At 36.4% G+C, this 22,548-nt stretch overlaps 1 protein-coding gene across 2 annotated transcripts in view; it reads right to left on the minus strand.

Annotated features, from left to right (window-relative positions):
- Positions 1-22,200, minus strand: part of TBC1D32 (TBC1 domain family member 32) — a 196,006-nt gene extending 173,806 nt beyond the window's left edge. For both annotated transcript variants that reach the window (XM_059083266.2, XM_067011725.1), the window contains exons 1-4: positions 22,074-22,200; positions 21,753-21,898; positions 12,923-13,084; positions 7,699-7,876 (exon numbers count right to left, since the gene is read on the minus strand). In XM_059083266.2, coding sequence (XP_058939249.1) covers positions 7,699-7,876; positions 12,923-13,084; positions 21,753-21,895 — 483 coding nt within the window. In that variant the 5' untranslated portion in view covers positions 21,896-21,898; positions 22,074-22,200. The remainder of the gene's footprint in view (positions 1-7,698; positions 7,877-12,922; positions 13,085-21,752; positions 21,899-22,073) is intronic.
- Positions 22,201-22,548: the final 348 nt, after the last annotated feature.

The following is a 22,548-nucleotide window of genomic DNA, read 5'->3' on the forward strand; positions in this document are numbered from 1 at the left end:
ACTTAGATCTTAAAAGTCATTTGCTTAAATGCTCCCCCTGACAAAGACTTTTTTTTTTTTTTACTCTCTTTATGATCAATACCTCAGGCAAGCAACCCTTACTTTGAAAATGTCTTTGCTTTTTACTTCACAAATATGATCGCAACTAATCAGCATGATGATCCCTCAACTTCCCTCCTCTTACTCTCAACATTATTCTGTGGTGAACAGTTAACCACCAAATCCACAGATCTTTTCTTAGTCCTCTTATTTGACTTCCCTCTAGCCTTCATCCCCCCTTAACCTCCTACCCAGTGCAATATGGTTCGGTACCCTTTCATTCTTCCATTTCTGTCTGCCCTCGGAAATGTGTTTCCTAAGGTCTTGCTTACTTAGGTGGCTTAAGTAGCAACATCTCTGCACAGATGACTCACGTTGTTATCCCTAACATTTCTACCAAATGAATCCTGCATGTTCAACTACCTGCTACACCACTGGGATACCTTACTGGTGTCTCAAATTCAAACGTATACCCAACAACAAAAAGAATAAAAGAAGAACCCATCACATTCTTCTCCACATCTAATTCCTCCCTAATTCCAGACTTGGTTCATAACATCATAGTCTTCCAACCACTTTGGCTTAAAAAACCATAACTAGACCTTTAACTTCTACTTCCACTTTGCACTACTCCCTCCAAAACATCTCAAAAATTGAGCTTAATGATCCTACTTCTGCAATAATTTCACATCAGTCTCTATTCCTACAAAGCCTCCTCAGTTCAGGTCCTCATTACTTTTTATTTAACTACCATGATAGCCTTCTAACTTATCTCCCTACATCCACTTTCTCCCCCTCCCATGCCCTTCTGCATACAACTGTTACGTAAGTCTGACACACATTTTCCTGTTAAGAAACCTAAAATGATTTCTCTCAAATTACAAAACAATTTTGCTTTTGAATGCATTTATTCCTCAAATATTTATTCGGCATCTACTATGTGTCAGACACCTATGTTACCAGGCACTATGATTTTATAGCTAGAAACAATAATGATTAAGATATAATCCTTATCCTTACTCCATAAACTGCCCTTAATCTAACCTTCCAATTTACTCCCTACAAACTCTGTCCTAACCCTTCACATAAACTACTCAGAGCTTCCCAGATATGCCACATTCTTTGTTGATGCAGAAATTTTGAACTTTCCCTTGTCTGAAATACTTTCCTCTATAGCTCTTGGATATTCTTGGTTATAAGGACTCGTCTTTGGATTCCCATGACACATTACTTCTACTTGCAACTTGGTTATTTATGTACATATCCTCTCTTTATTCTCAAGTAAGCGCCTTGAAAAAATAATGTATATCTGATTAATCTTTGCAATTTTATAGTGCCTGGCACAAGATATTGTACACAGCATATGCCCAATACATATTTGTTGGTTGAACATGTATCCAAAGAGTTGAAGTCCCTTAATTCTACCATGCTTGCCTTTCCTCTCAGGTAATAATGCATATTAGAAAAGCATAACCTTTAGTAGTTACCTGATTGGAGTAGCCTCATTAATATGCTTACTACCCTATAAGATTCCTTTGTCTTCTTAAACATAGAAAAAATTACTCTTAAAAGGTTACTTAGGGCTACCCTGGTGGCGCAGTGATTGAGAATCCGTCTGACTATGCAGGGGACACGGGTTCGTGCCCCGGTCTGGGAATATCCCACATGCCGCGAAGCGGCTGGGCCTGTGAGCCATGGTCGCTGAGCCTGCGCGTCCGGAGCCTGTGCTCCGCGACGGGAGAGGCCACAACAGTGAGAGGCCCGCGTACCACAAAAATAAAAATAAATAAATTTAAAAAAAAAAAGCTTACTTAAGCAATGAAATACATACTACACTAGAAATGAGAACAAGTCTAATACCTACATTAAAGATTACCTATATAGTTTTTTTTTTAAACATTTCTGTGTGCTATTGTGTATCATTGGATGGACAAATTTCCATTGCAACTATAATAATTTATTGATACTTAACTGGAACATGTAGATAACGTGTTCCATTGACTACAAGAGTTGTTAGAAATATTTAGAACAGCTGAAAATGTTAGATTAAATTCCTGAGGGGGGGCTTCCCTGGTGGCGCAGTGGTTGAGAGTCCTCCTGTTGATGCAGAGGACACGGGTTCGTGCCCCGGTCCGGGAAGATCCCACGTGCCGTGGAGCGGCTGGGCCCGTGAGCCATGGCCGCTGAGCCTGCACTCCGCAACTGGAGGCCACGGCAGTGACAGGTCCGCGTACCGCAAAAAACAAAAACAAAAACAAAAACTTCCTGAGGGGAGCAGTGTCTGCCAACTTGATTGGTAAAGCAACACAAAAGAGACCTGTTGGTGATATTAATATACGTAATTCCAAAAGGAAAACATTTTTAGACATATTTACGTGTGTGAAAGTATAAATCAAGCAAATAATTTCTGAGCAAATGCTACAGGGAAAAGAGCAAGAAGTAGAATAGATTGATAATCTAAGATGAATTTTGGTCCTACTGTATGATAAGGATCCTACTTAAAGGTCTTCAGATGCTAAAATAAGATCTGTATACATTTCTGTCAAATTCAGTATACCTTAAGATAGTGAACATAAGATGCATTCTGTAACTTTTGTTGTTTTAAAGAGATATATTCACTTTATTACAACATATATTCAATATTCACATTAGTCAAGAACTACACTTTAAGTTCAAAAATCATACCACCCTCAAATTACTCTAGAAATCTCTATTTTAAATATTTGGTTTGTAAACTATATAAACCATTGAAATACAACTAGTCAAAGAAAGACAATTATTACTGTTGTTCAAAGAGCTATGGGAAATAAAATATATAAATATTAAACCTAATGATTCTTTAGGGTTTAGTATGTTAATTGAACAATGATTTCTTTCCTGTTCTTACAAAAGAACCACCACCCAGTAATGACAATAACAGCAAACATTTATATAAGAGCTTAATATGAGCCAAGTACTGTTCAAAATGCTTTACATACATTAAATCTGCAAGGCAACATTATAAGAGTAAACACTATTACTATCTCCTCTATAACAGTTAAGAAAATTAAGGCACTGAAAGAGGTTAAGAAGACAAAGCCCACAGCTCATCAATGCCACAGCCAGAGTTTGACTTGTTTCCAAGATTTGGAATGAATTAGCTTCATGTAGAATAGTTTTTTAAAATTGTAGCGCATCTAAAACTTCTTAAAATTATAAGCCCACCCTTCATTAAGCCTTAAATACAAAACAAAGTTATTAATTCAAAACAAAAATAAGGTTATAAAAATATTTTCAAATGATAAAGTTCTTAATTTCCTAGATGTTTAAATAATGTTTTAACAAAAAAAAGAACTTCTACACTTTTCTTTAAAAGTGCTACCACTGAGAAATAATAAATCTATTAATATTTAAAAGTATAAAGAAACTTAGGTATTCATAAAGATATTAGCATTGTTAATCAGAGAAATTAGTTTTTCTGGTGTCAAACTGTCTCAAGACATTACTATTAAACAAGCAAGCAAAGAAAGCTCACACCTGCACCTACCCAGTTCTTTTCCCAAACAAGCCCCCTGCCTCAAGCTTAACTCTAGGCAGCTGCATTATCAATACTACCGTGTTTTTTTTCCTACTCTCAGCTGCCTTTCCCTTCTACATTTTTAGGATTTTAGGTTCCTATCTTTTTCTGTTTATAAGACAAATAATAATAAAAGTCTTATCAATTAAGGGTAGCTCGAGATGGAGGAACTTCTGAATAGTAGTTTGGGCTGTGGCTATCCTACTGTTCTGGCTGACGCTGCTGAACAAGAAATGAGAATCTTGTAATTCCTCAGCAGTAGTATGACATCCTCAAAAGCAGAATTCCTCACCAAAAAGAGCATTATAAAAACTTTAAAGGTTTTAGGAGAGGCCAGAAAAGGGGTTGAACTCAAGATATTCTAAGATTTGAGAAGTTAGGGTAAAACGTAAATTAGAGAGGTTGATAGCACAGCACATACTCAGAGACAGGGGAAAGGCCTCAAACCCAATAAAAGGAAAAAGCTACTCAAGAAAACTCTTACTAGAAGAATTCAAAACCTAGCAACATGATGGAATTCAAATTGTTCCCAGGAAGCAGTTCAAACACAAAGCTTCTTTTCCAGGAAGTAAAAAACAGAAAAGATCCTGGCCTTCAGGTGAACAAGTAGCAACAAATGGCAAGATATTAGTTTCCTCACTGCTACTGTAACAAGTTACCATAAACTTAGTGACTTAAAAAAACATAAATTTATTATCTTACAGTTCTAGAGGTCAGAATACATTGGCAGAGCTGTGTTCCTTCTGGCTCTTGGGGAGAATCTATTTCCTTGACTTTTCCAGCGTCTAGGAACTGCCTGCATTCCTCGGCTCATGGGCCACCTTCTATCTTCAAATCCAACAATCACACCACTCTGACGTCTACTCCAGCCCGCGCGGCACCTTCTCTGCCTCTGACCCTCCTGAGTCTCTCTTATAAGGACGCTTGTGATTACATTTGGCTCACCTGGATAATCCAGAATAATCTCCCCATCTGAAGATCCTTAATTTAATCACATTAACAAAGCCCCTTGGGCCATGTATGGTAACGGGTTCATAGGTTCTGGATATTAAGACATGGATGTCTTTGAAAGGGCTGTTATTCTGCCTGCCATAGGTACCAAAGGATGGGCTTCAGGAGAGGTTACCATGAAAGTAAAGAAACAGTAAATTCCTTAAATAGGTTCACATCATGAAAGAACAGCTGGTGACTGTTATCCTAAACTCACCTTCTCCATACAAAGGGTACATCTTGGGGTTCCCTTAGAACGTAATAAAATATCGATAGTTTGCACACTACAAAAAAGCATAATGTAATGCCTGTGCCATGTTACAACTGAATACTGTCGGGGAAGAGAAAGAAGCTGCAAGAGGAAAGGATATTAATGTTGAGAGCTTAATGTATATTAGAGGTAATCCTCTAATCTTCCAGCAGTAGAAAATGACCCATAGAAGCTCCGTTAGAAACCATATAGGACTAGAGCTGGGAAATTTTCTATTTGAGTATGTCTCTCAATAGTATCCATTTCAGCATATCCTTCAAGAAATAGCAGCAATGATAAAAGCTAACACGTACAGAGCAGCAGCAATTATTAACTCAGTTAATCTTCTCAACAGCAGGATGAGGTAAGTGGTATTATCATTCCCATTTTAAAATGAACAACACTACGGAATGGAAGTTAAGACACTTGTCTAAGGTCACACAGCTAGTAAGTGGTAGAACAAAGCTTTGAACCCAAGAAGTCTCCAGGTAGTGCAGCACAGAACAAAGAGAACAGACTATCAAGGGGAAGAGATCCGGCTTAAATTCACAGTGGAATCCTAAGTAGCAACACGAGTTTTACCTACTATTATAAGCCTCACTTTTTTCTGTAAAGTAGGCTGGTAACACCTGTAGTGAATATAAAGCCAAGCAAAGGGACCAATATAGGGCAGCAATCTCAATAACAGATAGCTAATATTATTATTTTTATCTTTCTAGCATTATTTTGCAGACTTTTTCCAGGTTTAATCACAGTGCCAAATGCTTTTAGTGAATGCTCTGCTCACAAGTATAGTAAAAATCAGCCCACTTTATTCTTTAATATGCTCTAACTTACACAAACAGTCTCCAACGCAGTAATGTCCAAAGTTTTTCAATACTGGGTCAGAAATCCATTTACAATCAGGATGCAATATTTAAAATAACAATGAAATAAAGCCTATTCTATTCACAAAATACAAGTGTTCTAATAACAAAACAGCAGCATCAGAATTGTTTACTGAATACTATTCATAGAACAATTCAGTTTTTTTAAAGCCCAATGCAAGTAACATCAATTTTGAAGGCATCAATAATAACATAAATATTTAATGGAATGAATGATATATTTTCAGAGATCCTTTCAATTCTGAACCTATTAATTCAGCCTCTCTTCGATCAGTTACATGCAAGAGAGTCTTTTGTCACTAAACGAAAGCATACCCAAACATCTTAGAGTTTGGCCGCACTGAAAGAGCTTTCAGGACAGTTCTGGCATTCATTTGCTTTTTTCCAAAGGCCCAGGGATCCCACACCTTGTTGGTGGGCATAGTTCACTTTCAATTCAATTAGTCGCTTCTGACACAAAGTCATACTCATAAGGCAGGCACTTGAAAATGCAGATATACGCTGTGGACATTCCAAAGGAAGCCATATAAACTCAAAGCATGATCCTTCTCAATAATCAAAACAAAATAAAAAACAAGAATATCTTCTGAAAGTATGACTCCATTTCTACTAATGCTGTGAATTTCTTCAAAAATCTATGATTCTATGACTGGAAATAAGCTGGTGCTTAGCTAGCACCTCTTAACTGCCAGCTACTCAATCAATCCTATTGAGATCTGAATACTTGTACTTCTTAGAACAAATTAACAGTGCTCCACTTTTTTTCTCTTGTGGTTCGATTTTAGTGTATACGCATGGTTCATCAAGTTAACTAAGAAAGTATAATCTTATGATCCCTCAGAGTCCTAAAGTTGGGTTTTTCTGTGCCTTTCATTTCCAGAAAGTCCCTGATCTGAAGAAGCAATTGAGTAAACCTACTGAATAAGCCATCTGATGATTGTATTAAGCTGAACTAAAATCTCTACAGCCCAGCTTCTTCCAAAGAGTACATCAACAAGAGATGATTAACAGCCAAAACATGAAGAAAATTCACAATCTTTGTCACTTCCTTCCTCACATCAGATAATTAACCTGACTTGTAAAATTTAAAACTCAGCACAATATCTCCTGCTAAATGATGCAGTGATAACTTTTACATTCTGCTTTGACTAATTCCAAAGCCATTTTTCCTTCAAAAGTGCAGTCTCAGCTGTGACTAATACACACACTTATTTCAGGTTTCACCCAAACTCCACAAATCCCTTTTTGCTATATGTTTAGGATCTACGTTATAGTTATGTCCCTATGTTAGAACTAATTAGGTGAAAATGTTTCACTAAAAATATCAGGTAGGATTCACACGAAGGTCAAACAGATTCCATTTGGCTTGAAATTTTCTATGTGGAATTTCATGGTGCATGCATGGGCTCTACTCTATCTAGTTTCCTTTGTCTTCTATTAGGACTAATCTAGACATTGGCTTTTCCCTTAGCTCTGCTGAAGCCAAAAGACAAGGATTCCAATAACCTGGAAAGATAAAATATAAAACCTCAAATCTTTTGACATAAAAAAGAAAATGTGTTAAAACTAACAATTCACAGCAACCTTCACAGAAGATAAATAAGGGAAATGTTTTACCTCCATATTTCATCTATAATGTAGTTAAAATTTGATTAATAAGGATTAATTGGGAATAAGATCTTTTAACTAAAGTTTAAGCAGATTTGTTTCAAGTGTTATTATTTTTTTAATCCAAAATCCACTAGTTTATTTCCTTACCTCATTAATAATTGTTCAGATATAATTCACTGAACATATAATTCTATAAGATATTATTTCATGGACTAAATCTTTAATATTAGATTATGTTATTGTTTATTATTCTTCTGAATCTTAAAACTAGAAAGTAGAAAAAAGTCTAGCTAATAAAGAATGTATTGAAGGTAATGATTATTAAACACCATTTCAAGACATAAATGCAAAACTAAACAACACACCTGATTGAATGACGAATCACTATCAGAGCAATTGTCTGTGCAGTAACTATTGTTTTTCTCCTTTTGGATTTTTTTCTGCCTTTCTTGACTTTGCATTTCATCTTCTTCAAACTTGTTGATCATAGATTCCACCACCACCATCATGATGTTCTTCAGGGAATGCATCATTTCTTTGTATCTTTAATTCAAAGCAATCTTTGTAAGAGAAAGGCTATTAGCACAGATTAAAACATTCAATGAAATTAAACTACCTGATTATTTTTTTCTTGTAAAGTCCCTTTAACAAACAATTCTAAAGAGAAAAGTCAGTTTTTCTGAAAGAACAAATGGCACAACAGAATTCACACAACAGGAAAAAAAAATTAACAGGGAATCTAAAATGTGTTATTTTAGTTTTTCCATCTGGTTACATGAACCAAGGCAGTAAAACTCAAAGAATCCAAGGCAAGATGTTCCAATGGCATAGATTCCAGTAATTAGCAACAAAGTCAACTATTAATATCAAACTACCAAAACCCAGCCTACTTTACATATCACTTTTATTCCTTTTTTTAATTTCTCTTTCTCTATCCTCCCTTCCTCTATTTTCTTTGCTTCCCTTCTCTCCTGCCTATAATTTATATGTATAGGCATCCATCACCACAATTGAGACCGAAATAAGTATTAAGAGATCAGTGGGTCCTTTCAAACAAGAGGCTAGAGAACCTGCTGTCAGAGATGTTAGGAAAAGGATTCCTGAAATTAGTAAATGTTTGACCTGGATAATTTCTAAGATCCCTTTCAGCTCTAGCGGGTCTAAAAATATAAATTTTTTTTAAGCTTACAATAAATTTCTCCATTTATTAAGTGCAAACTCTCAAGCATCCATACTAAAATTAGACTGAGATCCTCCAAAACCCTACAAATAGAATTTTAGAGCTAGATGGAAACAGAAATAATCTAGTCTACCCTTTATTTTACAAATGAGGAATATGAGACATGAACTATTGAAATTTCTATATTTAAAACAAAAAGGCATAAAGATTTAAATAAACATAGTGAATAAAGTACTAAATTTGGAATCAGAAAACCTGGATTAGAAACCTGACTACTTTACGTACAAGCTCTGTCATTATAAATAAGTCTTTTTTTCCTCAACTATATATGAGATAAAAAGAATACAATCTAGGAGCACTCTTCTGTTTACTAGATGGGATGCTGCCCAATTTATAAATAACTGAATAAAGCCATTTAGATCTTCAAATTTTAAAAAAAATACAATCTAGCTGGTCTAGTTCACGTAGCCATAGCAAGAAATAAATGAGAATATATATCTGAAAGTTCTTTGTAAATATAAAGCATGATAATATGTATGTTTATTGTTTATCATTATAATAATGGAAATACACTAGAAAATAAGCACAGAAACTTGCCTTTCTTTATATTTCCAGTTAATGCGTCATATTAACTACATAAATCTGGGAGAGGATACTTCTCTCATAGAAGTAATAAAATCATGCTAGGGGATTTGGCTGAAAATAGTGGACTGAGTTTTTAAAGTTTAAAGAAATTTTTTGGGACTTCCCTGGTGGTCCAGTAGTTAAGACTCCACGCTCCCAATGCAGGGGGCCCAGGTTCAATACCTGGTAGGGGAACTAAGATTCCACATACTGCAACTACTGAGCTTGCATGCTCTAGAACCCATGCACCGCAACTAGAGAGCCCACATGCCACAACTACTGAGCCTGCGTGCTCTAGAGCTCACATGCCACAACTAAAGAAGCCCGTGCACTGCAACGAAGACCCAGCGCAGCCAAAATAAATAAATTAATTAATTTTAAAAATAAAATGAACTTTAAAGAAATTTTAAAATATATTTTAAATTATATATTATATATATTGTTATTAAATATGTGATTTTTATATGTAATTTAAAATACATTATATATTTAATATTATTTAACAATATATAATTTATATATTATGTAACTATAAGTAAATTGAATATAATACATATAGCTATATATGTACATATTTTTAAGTCCCAGAAATTACGAGAAAACACAAAAATATTAAAAGAAGATTAGAATAGATTAGGAATGATACAGAGGGAAAACACATACAGAAAAGAACTGCCATAGAAGTGAGAAACAGTCCAGGGAAAATTCAAGTTTAAAGTAAAGGGATATGAAGAGCAAGAAGGGTAACACAACATTGTTAATAGGCTATAATCCAATATAAAATAAAAATTAAATTTAAAAAAACAGAAGAAGCAAGAAGGAATTGAATCCTAAGACACTCATTAGACTAACTGGTGAAGTACATATAGGAACCGAGTGACGAGGCCCCAGGTTCCTCCTCTACACATTCTGAGCACCAAGAAACAGGGAAGTATAATGATGCCCCAGTAGCAATCAATAGCTATCCACCAGAGCTGCTCTCCCCTTCCACAGTAATTGGATTATAGCTGGGAATAGGAGTAAACTATACTCCCCAGACTCCGTTCCAGTTAGGTATAGCCATGTGAAGAACATAAACTCCTGTCCCCTTAAAACTTATAATATAGTGATTTAATAAAGGAATATAAAAGTAAATCTCAGGGGGAAGGGTGGGGGCAAGGGACAGTTAAGGAGTTTGGGATTGACATGTACACACTGCTATATTTAAAATGGATAACCAACAAGGACCTACTGTATATAGCACAGGGAACTCAGGATAGAAGGTTAATATACAGAAGTCAATCACTCTCCCATGTACCAACAATGGACAAGTGGAATTTGGAATTAAAAACATAATACCATTTGTATCAGCACCCCCACAAAATTAAACACTTAAGTATAAATCTAACAAATATATACAAGATTTATATAAGGAAAACTATAAAAACTCTATTGAAAGAAATCAAAGAAGAACTAATAAATAGACAGTCCATGTTCAATGATTAAGAAGACTCAATTCTTCTCAACTTGATCTACAGATTCAACACAATCCAAATCAAAATCCCAGGAAGCTATTTTGTAGATATCAACAAAATTATTCTAAAGTTTATATGAAGAGACAAAAAAACCAGAATACCCAGCACACTACTGCAGGAGAAGAATAAAGTTAGAGGACTGACACTACCCAAATTCAAGACTTACTATAAACCTACAGTAATCAAGACAGTGTGGTATCGGCCAAAGAAAAGACAAATAGATCCATGGAACAGAATAGAGAGCCCAAAATACTCTTAAATATAGTGATCTTTGACAAAGAAGCAAAGGAAATATTATGGAACAAAGATAGTGTTTTCAACAAATGGTGCTGGAACTGGACATCCACATGCAAAAAAAATAAATCTATATATGTACCTTATACCTGCACAAAAATTAACTCAGACTGGATCATAGACCTTAATATAAAATGCAAAACTATATATCTCCTAGAAAGTAACATAGGAGAAAATGTAGATGACCTTGGATTTGGCATGATTTTTTAGACATGACACGAAAGATATACTCCATTAAAATTAAAAATTTCTGATCTGCAAAAGACACTGTTAAGAGAATGAAAAGACAAGCCACAGACTAGGAGAAAATATTTGCAAGACATACCTGACAAAGGACTGTTATCCAAAACACACAAAAACTCTTAAAACTCAACAATAAGAAAACAACATGATTAAAAAATGACCCAAAGGTCTTAACAGATAACCTCATCAAAGATAAACAGATGACAAATAAGCATATGAAAATATGCTCCACATCATATGTCATTAGGGAAATGCAAACTAAAACAACAATGATATACCACTACACACCTATTAGAATAGCCAAAATCTGGAACACTGACAACATCAAATGCTGACAAGTAAGTGGAACAAGAACTTTCATATATTGTTGATGAAAATGCAAAATGGTACAGCCACTTTGGAAGACAACTGGGCAATTTCTTACAAAACTAAACACAATCTTACAATGTGACCCAGTCAATCATGCTCCTAAAAACCCGCACATGATGTTTATAGCAGATGTATTCATAATTGCCAAAACTTGGAAGCAAGCAACAAGTCTGATACATCCAAACAATTGAATTTATTCAGTGCTAGAAAAAAATGAACTATCAAGCCATAAAAATTTCCATGGAAGAAACTTAAAATGTTTTTTTAATTGAAGTATAGTTGATTTACAATGTTTCAGGTGTACAACAAAGTGATTCAGTTATACATATATATGTACATATATAGATATTCTTTTTCAGATTATTTTCCACTATAGGTTATTACAAGACATTGAATATAATTCCCTGTGCTACTTAAATGCATTTTATTAAGTAAAAGAACCCAATCTGAAATGCTACATACTGTATGGTATGTATGACATATGTCATACTGTATGACATTCTGGAAAAGGCAAAACTATGGAGACAGTAAAAAGATCAGTGACTGCCAGGGGTAGGGAGGGGGAAGGATGAACAGGCAGAGCACAGAGTTCAGCGCAGTGAAACTACTCTATATGATATTATAATGGTGAAAACATGTCATTATAAATTTGTCCAAAACCACAGAATGCACAATGCCAAGAATAAGCTATAATGTAAACTATGGACTCTGGGTAATAAAGATGTGTCAATGTAGGTTCCTTAATTGAAACAAATGTCCCATAAGCTGTGTAGTACGGCCCCTCCCCCCCAAAAAAAATTTGTACCACTCTGGTGCAGAATGTTGATAATGGGGAAATCTATATATGTGTAGTAGCAGGAGGTATATGGGAAATCTCAGTACCTTCTGCTCAGTTTTGCTGTGAGCCAAAAATTGCTCTAAAAATAAAGTCTATTTTACAAAAGCGAAAAGTGAAGGAGTAAGTGACACAAATATTTAGGGAAAGGACATTCTAGGTAGCAGAAGCAACATAAATACAAATAGCCCTGAGGGAGGGCTTTGCTTGGCTTGTTTGAGAAAAAACAAGAGCAGTGTGGTTGGAGCGGTGGAAGAGGGAAAATGATAAGAAATCAGGTAGGGGCGGGTACAGAAGGCTCATGGTGGGCCTTGTAGGCTACAGAAGAAACTCTGGATTTTATTTTGAATGAGATGAGAAGCCTTCAGAGAGTGTTGCGTGGAAGACTGACATGACCTGAATCATTGGTTTAAAGAATCATTCTGGCTGCTGTGAGGTGAAAAGACTGTAGGGGACATGGGTTAAGGGTGCTTTCAAGGAACGCTGTTGAGAGAAAAATTACTTTAAAATATTACTGTGGGCATACTCACTCTTTAGATTCCTGAGTTCTTTTAGTAACATGCTGTACAACTGTGTCATAGCCAAATTCCTCACCCTGTTTCTGATCAGATGTCCATTTTTCTATTTCTTCTTCAATCATAGACCCCAAAGTATTACATATATACTGTCTAAGGTATTTCACAAATTCATAGCTGAAACAAACATTTAAAAAATAAATGCAGTAAATATCATTAACTCACTTATCAACCATACCCAGAAAAATGTTAGCACAGAAAGATTTGTAACATATCATCAGATTTCTTACCTTAAACCAGGATTAAATTAGTCATTCATCCCAAATCATATAGCTAATCTAGAATTTTGTTGTTTTTTTTCTGAGACACTTGGAAAAGATCACATTTAAAGATGATGACAGTAGACAGCAAATTTCAGGACCAGCACACACTTTAGGGGGTTAGGAGTCTTTTCACACTTCTTTTTTATGCTCATATCTTTTACCTGTGATACTTAATGGTAGGGAAAGCAGTTGTTAAAGATTTTCACAATTGTTCAAGCTGATGAAGAAAACCACACTAGATAACAGTAGTTATAAAAGAATAAATAGGAAAAGGTTAAGCTCCAATCGTCAAGTTTTTTGTACATTTGGAAATTGTGTTCATTTTGAACTGACCTAAATTCCACCTAATCAGCTTTTGTCTGACTATGTTCACAAGAAGCAGCTCAGACAATTCAATACATTGGACCTTTTTCTTCATACTGTTAGGTTGATGCTAACATTAAAATCCATTTGCAAACTCAGACAATAAGCAAATATGAGAGGGCAAGAGTTCCAAAAGTGGATAATTATTTTATGAAACATGTTTACTGAAAATAAAGAGCAACAATTATAATTAATATCATGATTTAGAAGGGTTTAAAAAGTTTTTGTGGTGTCTTAAATGACAAAGATAATTTAGGTTGGGCCATTTTTGTAAATGCCACTATGTTCAAGACTTGTAGTTTGAATATATCACTGTATAAGAGCCTTGCATATATGCAGTACAGGAGATCAAGGAGAGCCTGCATAGTTTTCTTCACATAATTATAAGTCCACCATGGTATCCAGCATACAGTCTTCAGTTTAATATTTTTTAAATGATTGTATGTCCTCTAAAGAACAGCCAACTTTTACCCAGGTAGCCAAAGGATCTCATTTTCAATTTTAACTGCTTTTGATTTGGATTTCCTGCCCTGCCCATTTCTCCTCAACTCAACCCATTGCTGCTTCCTGGAATCTCCATGGCTGCTTCAGTAATGTAAGTGGCAGGCCTGCCATAGACGATGCAGGCTCCAAAAGTCAAGTAGAGATATTTGACATGAAACCATGTAGTATTATAGAAAAAGTAAAGGCTCAGAGTCAAAACGGCCTGAATGCCAGCTCCAGCTCTACCACTCTAGCTGGAGTGGCCTGGGACAAGTCTGTTTTTCCATCTGTAACTTGGAAATGATCATGTCTGCTTCATTCCACTATTTTAAATTCAATAGACAAGAAACTTAATCATTATAAACAACAAAATTAAAAAGAAGGATATTCTCTACTCCCACAGTGTCAACTTCAGACTCAACACAAACAGGTGATTCCTTTAGTTCTTTCTTCAGCCAAAATGTCTCCCCAGAATATAGACCTATACAGGCATACCTCGTTTTTTTGCACTTTATTGTGCTTCACAGATATTGGGAGTTTTTAACAAACTGAAGGTTTGTGCCAACCTTGCATCAGAGCAAGTCTATCAGCACCAACAGCATTTACTCACTTTGTGTCTCTGTGTCACATTTTGGTAATTCTCACAATATTTCAAACTTTTTCATTATTATTATATTTGTTATAGTAATCTGTGATCAGTGATCTTTGATGTTACTACTACAACTTGCTGAAGGCTCAGATGACAGTTAGCATTTTTAGCAATCAAGAATTTTTTAATCAAGGTATGTACTTTTTTTTACATAATGCTACTGCACACTTAATAGATTACAGTATGGTGTAAACATAGCTTTTAGATGCATTAGGAACCCCCCCAAAAAAAATCATGTGACTTGCTTTATTGTAATATTTGCTTCATTACAGTGGTCTGGAACCAAATACGCAATATATCCGAGGTCTGCCTATATATTAACTACCTACTAGACAAGGCTACTTTATGTTTTTTTCACCATATCACTCAGCACAGTCAATACCAAATTTATCATCCTACCCACCCGCTCACAAACCACGTTCTCTTCTGACACATATCTTTGTTAATGGTACCATCCTTCAATCAGATACCTGTGTATAGCCTCAAACAATCTTCTCTATTACACCTCAGATCTAATTAGTTACCAAGCTCTGTAATTCTTGTAAATTCTTACTCCACAACTTCTCTTTCCTTTCCCACTGCCATCAGACTGATGTTCACATCTTCATAACTTTAGCTAAACAATTCCAAGGGCCCTCTTAGGTCATCCTATAAATCAGTGGTTCTTAAAGTATAACATGGGGCTTCCCTGGTGACGCAGTGGTTAAGAATAAGCCTACCAATGCAGGGGACACGGGTTCGAGCCCTGGTCCGGGAAGATCCCACATGCGGTGGAGCAACTAAGCCCGTGCGCCACAACTACTGAGCCTGTGCTCTAGAGCCCGTGAGCCACAACTACTGAGCCCACGTGCCACAGCAAGTGACGCCTGTGTGCCTAGAGCCCGTGCTCCGCAACAAGAGAAGCCACCACAATGAGAAGCCGCACACTGCAACGAAGAGTAGCCCCTGCTTGCCGCAACTAGAGAAAGCCCTCGTGCAGCAACGAAGACCCAATGCAGCCAAAAATTAATTAATTAATTTTAAAACAAAGTATAACGTGGATAAGAATCACCTGAAGGGCTTATTAAAACACAGACTGCTGGGCCCCACTCTCAGAGGTGCAATTCAGGTATACTGTGGGCCCAAGAATTTGCGTTTCTAACAAGTTCCCAGGTGATGCTGATGCTGATGCCAATGCTGCTGGTCCTGGTACCATAACTGGAGAAGCACTGATCTAGATACAGATTGTGTATACAGATAGCTTTTAAACTAGCCTAAGTGTCTTACAACTCTGATCAGCAGATTCCTACAATGCTGTGTTAGTTTCTGGTGTACTGCAAAATGATTCAGTTACACATATACATGTATATTCTCTTCCATAATCTTTTCCATTATAGTTTATATATTATAATTTATTAGATCCATCCATTTTAAATGTTGACTTTTTTGTTTAGGGTATTTCTAAACCAAATCTTTGCATATTTTATACAAAATGGTGAAAACTTACAAAGCCAAGATATCATAAAGGTATCACTGCTTTCTTTGAAATGACTTTGAAAATGAAAAGGATCCAGATAACCCTTTCAGCCCAGTGTGATCTCACAGCCAGTCTCGTACTACTGGCAAAGAGAACAGTGAATGTGGAAGAAAGTGAAGAGAGAGACGAAAAGTCCCTAAAAATAATTCTGATCCTCTTCACAATCCTGCCCAAGGCTAGTCAATCAGACACATCAGTTTTCTTCGGCATCTCTGAGATACTCAGTGAGAAATGGAAGGTGGGGCAGCCTGAGTTATTTCCCTGAAATTGAAAGAAGAGCCTTTCTGAGGATGAATTCTACATCCCACCATCAACACCTACTATGGAATGGCAGAATTATCCTAGTCCCTTAGTTTCATCAGCCCTATCTCTGTGCCACAAATTAGGCAATTAGGAGAAATAAATATTTAACTGAGAAATATAACTTTTGTGTTTGCTTTGTTTAAAGCCCAATCTGTAAGTAACAAAAATGATATTTTCATAACAAAGGTAGTAAGAAAATATAATGCAAGCCCATTAACAAAATGTATTCAAGAAAGTTAAGACAATATCATTCTAAAATAAAAGACATATTTTTAAAATCCCCACTATTTAGCAGCAGATGTAAATAACAAATATGCTGGGAACATTTTTAAATCCGTTCTTTGGGAACTTAATAACCACACGCTTTTTTTTTTTAATGACATCATTTTGACCTATGACCACAATAACATCTCCCTGAAGACCCCATTCAAAATGCTTTAAAGTTTTGGTTCATTTGCCAAGTTAAATTAACCCAGGGACCCCAAGTCTGAATCTTGCCTTAATGGGTTACTGCTCTTTTCAAATGAATCTTTTAAGAAAAAAAGATCTCATGAGAGGTCAGGTCCTCTATCATGGGAGGACTACCAGGCTGCCTATGACCTTAGGATGCTCTACTGACTCACTGATCATTGGAAAACTCTGAGAGTCTCCAAATCCCAAATTAGTGAAAATAGTCATTTCTTCAAGTGGGCCCTTCTACTCCGTGGGTAAGAGTAATCCACGTCTTCAAATTCCCATCCTATAATTCATTTTGTGTTGGTTCTTTTACCATCTGAATTCATGGCAATACCCCAGAAAATCCTAGCAGTAAAATACACAGCAATGTGTCTGATCATTCTGCTTTACTTATGACAAATATGAAATTTTTCACATTTACACAGAAAAATTTTATTAAGTTGAGTAAAAGAACATTCACTGTTTTCCATTCTTCTTTCTTCACCGTTATTACCTAGGAAAATTTAAGGATCTTTTTCCCATGATGAACTTCTGACATGTTCAAATGTTGATATCAAAATATACAGAGGTTACTATTACAGTATAAGGACATAAAAAATCTAATACAAGTTTGTTTGAAGAAATCATCCTCTCAGCTATTTAAACAAGAACTTTTTCGATAATATACAGAAAAATTATCAGTAATGATATGTTTTCAAAAGATAACTTATTAAGTTGTGAATTATAATGCTGATATTTCGAATCCTTAAAATGGATTATATTTCAGGATTATAGGACTTATTATATGATAAACTTAACTTTATATATATTAGTGTATAAAAAGCTATGTTAAAAAAAAGAATGAGTATTTTATACTACCTACAACCTTTTAGGTCAAAGAATAAGTCTCTGAATCATGATAAACAGTTACTAAATGCATTCATTAATTATGGAAACATACATATAATTCTTAGCAATTTCTTCTATGCAGGGATAACACTTTACATAATGGAGGTTTTCTTGAAGTTATCACTTAAACATACTAGAGCTCACTAATTTAGAAAGTCACTGGTAGATTCTTCTGTAAAAAAAAAAAAACCCAATTCAATAAATACAATTGTGCTCCTTCTGTATCAAACCAAAAATATATCAGACGGCTACAAAGAAGAGCCTCTGCATTAGAGATTGTTACAATCATTAGGGTTGCTAAGTATTTATACTTAGCAACCCTAATTTTATATATATATATATATATATATATATATATGTATATAGCAATTCTCATTGAAATGCAAGTAAGTATTTTCTAGCTCTGTGGTTCTCAACCCTGGCTGCATATTAGAATCACCTAGAGAGTTTTACCAAAAATACCAAGGCCCAGTCTCTACCACTCCCCCTCTGCCAAGCCCCCCAGGAAATTTGGATTCATTTATGGTTAAAGTTCATCATCAGTGTTTTTTTTAAACAAACTCCAATCAATCCTAGTGTAACCAAGAATGAAAACCAGGGCTGTTGTTTTTTTTTTTTTTTTTTTTTTTTAAAGGAAGCCAGTCTAAGTGTCAAAATTTATACAATACACAGACACATAATGAAAGCAATGTCTTCTTCCCTACCTCTCACCCCTCCTGCAAGCCTCAAATCCTAGCTGCCACTTTCAAAGAAAAGAAAGAAAGCCTGGATCTTTTACAGAAAGTGTACAGTTTAGGGTAAAAAAAGAAATAAAAGAGGCTATGGAAAGCAGAGATAGGTTAGGACAGCTGCACTGTGGGGCAAATCCCCAGATAGGGCCGTTCTGCCTACACTATGGTTTCTCCCCAAATGACTGCATTCTTCCCCCACTTTATTATACTACCTGAAATTCCATCATTCATGGACTCAATTGTTTTAACAACCAGCTTCTTTTTTTTTTTTTTTTTTTTTTTTTGCGGTACACGGGCCTCTCACCGCCGCGGCCTCTCCCGCTGCAGAGCACAGGCTCCGGACGCGCAGGCACAGCGGCCATGGCTCACGGGCCCAGCCGCTCCGCGGCACGTGGGATCCTCCCGGACCGGGGTACGAACCCGCGTCCCCTGCACTGGCAGGCGGACTCCCAACCACTGCGCCACCAGGGAAGCCCAACAACCAGCTTCTTACAAAAATGCCAGTGGGGCTTCCCTGGTGGCGCAGTGGTTGAGAGTCCGCCTGCCGATGCAGGGGGCATGGGTTCATGCCCCGGTCTGGGAGGATTCCACGTGCCGCGGAGTGGCTGGGCCTGTTGGCCATGGCCACTGAGCCTGCCCGCTCCGGAGCCTGTGCTCCGCAATGGGAGAGGCCCGCGTACCGCAAAAAAAAAAAAAAAAAAAAAAAAAAAAAAAATGTCAGTAGCCTAGAGATACCAGTTTCCCCTATAAAACAATTTAATAAGATTATTTATTTTTCTTGCTATTATACCAGGACAACATCAGGTGGATTTAAGGAACCAATGTTCTGATAGTGGAGATGGGATGACAGATAATTCTGATGTATGAAACACTTCGGGAAGCAACATATACCTAAGTGACTCAAGAACATTTAGTGTTCAAGGAGAGTTGGGTCAGTGAATAGAAAGACAAATGAAAATACGAGTACCTGGACTGACAGTTAGGTTCTCATCAAACTCTGAGACTGTAAGATACTATGAAAATACCAAACACAAGCATCTCCTCCTCTTTCCTCCTTCATAAGGAGTTCCTTCCTCCTAAGACACAGATCTCAGGCTAGTGCAGCTAACACATGAATTTTATTATCTATATTTTTAAGACTAAAAATTACTCAAACTACTTTTAGAATTATAAATCTTACTTTTAAGACTACAAACTTTTATAATTTGAATGTGTCTGGGTTATTTTAGGTAGGCCACAAGTAAATATCTTTATTAAATAGTAAATATTAACTATGCAATTAATCGGCAGGCCTTTAATCTATCTAATAAACTGCTGAAGAGTTGACATTAGTACAATAGTCATTATACTGCTGAAAGGAACCAGAATGATCCAACTTTAACTTGAAAAGCATTTAAAAATTAACACAGCTAAAACAATATTTATAGGCAAATGTGTAGTCTTGTGTTTACATTAAAAAAAGAAGAAAAGCTGCAAATAAATGAGTTAAACATTCATCACAAATTTTTAAAAGTGTCCCAGGAAGGGAAAAAAGAAGAGCAGAAATTTTTAAAACCATAAAATAAATACATAATAGAAAGGAAAATCGAAGTTAATAGCTAGTTCTTTGAAAAGACTAATAAAATTAGTCTAGATAAACCTCTAGCAGAACAGATGGAGAACAAAGGAGGAAAGGCATAAATTTTAAAAAAGAATAAAATATAGATACTGGAAATATTTTAAAAGAAATAGGATATTAACAAAAATCTTTATACAAATAAATTTGAAAATCTAGATTAAATGGACAAATTCCCAGAATATGATCCTAGCAAAAACTCAATAATCTGAAAATATTTTAAACAAGTATTTACATGTGAAATAAAAACCAGGAATTAAACCCCAAATTTAATGCTTGATGTGGATTTGTTTGAGGTAAATTAGTATTACATGAGTATAATAAACATTAACAACCAAAACTGAATTTGAGAAAGTTGCAGTTTTTCTATATTCCTCTGTTTAAGTAATAAATCAATAGCTAACCAATAAAAGCTGGTCTCTGGTATCTCCAAAATAAAGAATATTATCATGCAATATCAGCTCTTAGTAGTGGACTTAATGAATAAACAGGAAAATCATGGAAATACAAAAGAAAGCATATGTATAACCAGAAACACTAATTAACAAAAAATTCCTTCCACACTTCTTAAAACTCCCTTGAGAATCTGGCGAAAACTGTAATGCTCCCCCCATAAAACTTCAAGTAAACACAAACTTTTGTACAGAATATTAAAGGGCTCAAGGATCCCCTGATGCCCACATATGAAGCAGGTAGGAATGAATTCCAGATAAGAACTTCAGGGCATTCAAAAGTCAGTAAAGATAACATAACAAGAAAATTGTTAAATGTCATCTTCTGTGAGATCAAAATGAAAAGCAAACACTTAATTAAAAATATCATTACTAATAATAATAAATTGAGGCACCTGGAGGTAAACTTTTCGATGGAGAGGTTTAATTTAAATTACACATGACTCAAATCAAAAGAAAAACACACATCTCTAGGGAAACATACATACCCTTCACGATTTACCTCAAACGGTACCTCTCCCATTAAACTTCCTATCTACTGCTCCCAAACCCAGAGCACTCTGTACTTCTGTAGCACTTATACTTCTGACATGTATCACAGGCATTTGAGCATGCACCTTATCCCTCTGCAGGAACTTAAGCTATTCCATAGGAAGTTAATCTCACTTGAATGTTCCTGTCATGATCAAAATGCATAATTGGTGCAGCCACTGAAAGATCAGATCAGCAAAGCAACAGGGATCTTGGGAACTCAATGCTTTTGAGGTATAGTGACAGAAATCCCTCGGGATGATAGAATTATTCTCAAATGAACAAGAATAATTTACAACTAATGTCACTATGTTGCCCAAGAGAAAAAAATAATAATTAGGATATGTCGGTTGTGTCAGTAAAAACACAGAGGAAGCATAAGGTTAAATTCGGTATTTGAGTAAATAAAGGAAATCATGAACCTCCAACTTGGGCGCTATTTTGACAACAATCAAGTGAACATTCTTTATCCAACTACATTTTGATCTTTTCTGGATCAAAGTTTGTTTGCTTAAGAAATCAAAAAGAATTTTACTTGTGAAAATTTTCATCAGTTTCCTCCAGATGTAAGAGGATCTCCTCGGCGCACTCCAGGGAGGGAGCCCCCGTGATTTTCTCCTTCACGCTCTGGAACAACTGCCTCAGCATCACTTCGACCTCGCCGGAGAAATGGGCCATCCTCTGTCAGAATCAAACGCCCATGCCCGTTGCTGAGGGTCCCAGCAAACGCCGCGTCCTGCGCACGCGCGTCCCCACCCAGCCCCCACCAGCGCACAGCACTGTTCCCCGGGAGACCGCGGCAGGCGCTTAGGGGCGGGCCCTCGCTGCCAGCGCGTCGTTCAGAAAAACAAGTTACCTTGCATTGGGGAAACGAGAATCCTCGAGGTCCCGCCTTAGGAACTCGTCGCTGCCGTCCTTCCGGGCCAAGAGAATTCAAGCTGCACCGACTAAGAGCAAAAAAGAGATCCCAAAGCCTCTGCGGGTGGACTTGACGGCGGGACGTCAGCGCTACGCGTGACGTCCGCACGTTGACGTGACTTTCCAGGTGGGAGGGAGGGCCGCTTGACCACCTGCCCGGGCTGCTAGAGGAAGTTTCAGGTGCGCTCGCTGAAAGGGTTGTAGGTGGGAGGAAGAAAAGGGTAGGAGGAGAAAGGGGTCAATAAAAGAAAGATAATAGAAGTGAAACTGAAAGCAGCTTGAAAAGTTTTCATTGAGTGAATGGTATTGAAGTGTTGCAATGCTCTTTCCTTCAAACAGCCAACACCTATTGACTCCTACCCTTTACCAAGCACCTTGCTAGGAACTGTGAAGAAGAAGACGCTCTCACATTC

Source organism: Kogia breviceps, chromosome 13 (assembly GCF_026419965.1).
Source record: "Kogia breviceps isolate mKogBre1 chromosome 13, mKogBre1 haplotype 1, whole genome shotgun sequence".
Classification (NCBI taxonomy): domain Eukaryota; kingdom Metazoa; phylum Chordata; class Mammalia; order Artiodactyla; family Physeteridae; genus Kogia; species Kogia breviceps.